Here is a 3,934-nt window from a genome sequence, read left to right on the forward strand (position 1 = left end):
ATCTTTCTTCTATCATTGACAGTCCCTCTAGGTTGTGGGCTGCTTGCCTGTGTTCCTGAGAAGCATCTACGGTACCAGTCTATAGAGTGTGTTTTCTTTAGTGAATTACCGGTATGTTTACCGGTAATAAACTTGCACTGTTTTATGTATATGTTTGATTACATACAGCCTTGTGACAGTTTTCCTGCATGTCATAAGCATTTGAATATAAATTAAAATGTTAAAATCAAATCTGATATTGTTTTACCTTTTATTTGGTGTGTGGAAGGTGTGCGGAAGAGGGGGTAGTCTTATACGGCGAGTATATAACAAACTCTGTATTTTGAGTGGAAATGTTAGGGGGACGTCTTATACGCCGGCAAATACGGTAAGTAAATCTGTCTCTGTTCCCATTTAAGGAAGACCTTACCCAAAGCTACAAAACTACTGAGGATGGGAGTGAAGAGCGAGAGTGGGTTATTTCAAACTCTGTCTACCTACCATTCTTTTTTCAAAATATATATATTTTCATTTATTTCAGAGAGATATAAACATCAACGATGAAACAGATTCATTGATCAACTGCCTCCTGCACGCCCCCACAGGGGATGTAGCTCGAAACCCAGGCTTGTGCCCCAACTGGGACTCAACTCCTGGTTCAACCACCGCACCAGCTGGGCATCTACCTCCCATTCTTAACTACTACATTGTACTGTTTGGTCATTACTTTGGTCATTTCATATCTATATGTTACATCTTCTCTCCTAAATGTCAACTGTTAACACTAACAAAAACTGTGTATTTCTCTGACCACTTACAACTTAACCCATTCTTAATAAGTGAGTCAGACTCAAGCCTTTACTTTAACTTATTTAATCCTCACAACTCCAAGAGATAGTAATAATTTTGATTGCTATTTTTAAAATGAAGAAACAGGCATGGAGAAATTAAATAACTTTGTTCCGAATCAGCTGGTAAGTAGTGAATCGAAGGGTGAAGTGGTATCTGTAATACATTACTTCATTTATTCACGCTTCTCAACAATTTTTATTAAGCATTCTTCTAGGGGGTGGGGATACAGCAGTGAATAAACCAAAAACATCCCTGCTCTCATGAAGCTCACAATCTTATTTCTTTTCCTATATTTTCGTTCAAGAATCACCCTCTTAAACACTCTTAAGATTTCCATACAAAAAAAAATATCAAATTTGAAAATAAAAATGAGTATCAAAGACAGAGCGGGGGACTTGAAGCCAGAAACCCTTGGACAAATTCCCAACTTTGCTACTTATTAGACCCTGGGCAAATCCCTTCTCCCGACTCCCTTCTCCATTTCATGACCTGTATGAGGTAATGTGTAGAGCTGGGCACCCAGCAGTGTCTGGCACCTTCCTATTCACTCGGTAAAGGAATTTCCCTCTTTCCCCTTCCCTCCCTGCAGTGACTTCATCATTTGTGTCGTCCCTGAGCACATGTGAAAAGGCTACACGGAGTTACATCAAGGACGACAAAGTGGCCAATGTCTCCCTTCCCAGGGCAATTCTCACTCCAGATCCCCATCGCTGTGTCTCCAGTTTCAGGCCCTGGACTACTCTGACGCCGATAAATCAGGTTACAACTCGGGAGTGACAGCCACTCACGTTAGGGCCTGGCAGTGTCTGCAAAGGGCTCCCCATGACCTTCTCTAGAAGGAACTGCAGTTTCCGCTGGGGTGGGAGGTGGCCTCCCGACCAGACTGCACCCCCCGCGCGGGCGAAGCGGCCCCGGGGAGGATGTTGAGCCGCTGGCACAAGGCTGTGCCCTCCATACCGTTTTTCACTCGAAGAGCTCCACACCTCTCCTGCCGCCTGCCCACCAACCCCCCTCTTCGGGGCTGCAACTCCACTCCTCCCGCGCGGGCGTGGCCGAGGCGCCTACGGCCCAGGCCCCCCACCGCCCGAGTGACCTCCGTCCGGGCTCGGGCAACTCGCCCGCCCCTGGCGGCCTGACCTCTCTCGGAGCCTCCCTTCCGCCCTCCCGGTCAGCGGAGCCTAGAGCTGGCTGCTCGACTCCGGGCTGGGCCTGCCAGGGGAGAAAAGCTCTTACCTATCTTGACGACCGTATCCGCCAAGCACCGGTCCAACTTCCTGCCGAGCTCTGAATCCGACATGTTTCCCACCGGAGCTCGGCTTTCCCCACGGCCTGGCCCCGCGCTCCGACTCCAGGCAAGTCTCGCGAGAGTTGGCCGCGGTTCCCAGGCCTGAAAGACCCGCGTCGGCGTGCCAGATATCGCGAGATGATCTGACTGCTTCCGTTTCTACCAGTTTTTTTCTGTTGGTCGTCAAGGTGACGGGTTGCTGGGAGGCCCGAGGTGACCCTGACCTTGGAGCCGCGCCTACCTAAGGGTTGTGAGGCTGACAGGTTTCCTAGCTGGCACCCAGAGCCATGTCTGGAAGGTCCTTGTTCCGCACCAACTCCCGACGTGGGCTCTGGAAATTCCCAAGACAAGTGAGGGCACAGCGCGTGATTTATTCATTCATTTAACTTCCTCACCTTCACGTTTCCTATTGCCATGAAACTTCCACCTGCACCACTTACATAGGAACTGCTCTGGCAAGGTCACCTACTGCCAATCAAATGGAGGCTTTTTGGAGCTCTGTACAGCATTGGACACAACTCCCACCTTCCTGATCCTCCTTGTCTCTGCCTTCTCTTTATTCGTTTGGACACGCAGTGCACTAGTCTTTCCTGCTCCTCTGGCTCTTCTCTTTGGGTGTTCTTCCGGGGCTGCCTTTTCTCTGCCGGCTGCTTAAAAGGTGTTGTTTCAGCCCCGCCCGCGTGGCTCAGGGGTTGAGCATTGACCTATGAACCAGGAGGTCAGAGTTCAATTCCAGGCTAGGGCACATGCCCTGGTTTGTGGGCTCGGATCTCCAGTGTGGGGCTTGCAGGAGGCAGCCACCAATCAGTGATTCTCTCTCATTGATGTTTCTATCTTCCTCTTCCTTCCTCTCTGAAATCAATAAAAGTATTTAAAAAAAAAAGAGTGTTTTGCAGGACTCCTTTCATCAATGCTCTGAGTAATTGCACAACTGTCAAATTCTACATATCAAATGTCTACCCCAAGCTTCCCATTCTTAATTCAGCCTCCTTGCTGGTATAACTGATTTTAGTCTTCCTTCCTCGTTTTCATCCTCCATCCTACAAACAAATATCATTTTGACCCTATTATTCCTTTGATTCGATGACTCCCATTCATCTATTGGATATATTCAAGCTTCAACAAGTTCATTCTAAGAAGCCTACCTTAAGAGACCTTAGAGCCCCCTTCATCATTTTGTTGTCCCAGGAGCTTGCCTACTCCTATAATTTGCTACATTGTATTGAAATATCTCCTTATAGAAATTTATATCTAGGAAAACTAGAAGCTCATTAAGAGCCTGGGCTGCCCCTTCCCCACCTGCACACTCCCAGTTCAGAGCGCAATGCCTTGGGCAGTCAGGTCTTCTATGAAAGATTTGTTGAACTGAATCAAATTCATTGGCCCATTTATTTTTTTTGTCCGTCTTTGGCAACTTTCACAGCAGAACTGCTGCGTTAGTCCTTGCTATGATGGAGCCCCTTCTTTCAAGACGGCTTCTTCCATGGCCACCCTTCTTCTAGCGCTCACCTGAGCTGCATATCAGATTGTATTGAAACTGTGTGTCTCTTGGATGTGACTGTGAGCTCCTTGAGAATGGAGGTTGTCCTTTACTGGATCCCCCACAACTAGCAAAGAACCTGGCATACATTGGATTTTCAATAAATGCTTTTTGAATGGATGTAAGAATAAATGGGTGTATAAATACATGTTTGATTGAATGAGGAAGAGAAAAAAGTCTTTGTCCCGGAAAAACTTTATAGTGTAGCATTTATGTTGAAATGGAAAAGGAAACTTCACTTCACTAAATACCTCTGATGTGTCACAAGTAGCACCAGG

At 47.0% G+C, this 3,934-nt stretch overlaps 1 protein-coding gene across 1 annotated transcript in view; it reads right to left on the minus strand.

Annotated features, from left to right (window-relative positions):
* The window catches only part of MINOS1 (mitochondrial inner membrane organizing system 1), a 32,383-nt gene extending 30,186 nt beyond the window's left edge, over positions 1-2,197 (minus strand). The window contains exon 1 of the mRNA XM_006766644.2: positions 2,065-2,197. Within this exon, the coding sequence (XP_006766707.1) occupies positions 2,065-2,128 (64 nt within the window). The 5' untranslated portion in view covers positions 2,129-2,197. The remainder of the gene's footprint in view (positions 1-2,064) is intronic.
* Between the last annotated feature and the right edge of the window lie 1,737 nt (positions 2,198-3,934).

Source organism: Myotis davidii, unplaced genomic scaffold (genome assembly GCF_000327345.1).
Source record: "Myotis davidii unplaced genomic scaffold, ASM32734v1 scaffold299, whole genome shotgun sequence".
Classification (NCBI taxonomy): Eukaryota; Metazoa; Chordata; class Mammalia; order Chiroptera; family Vespertilionidae; genus Myotis; species Myotis davidii.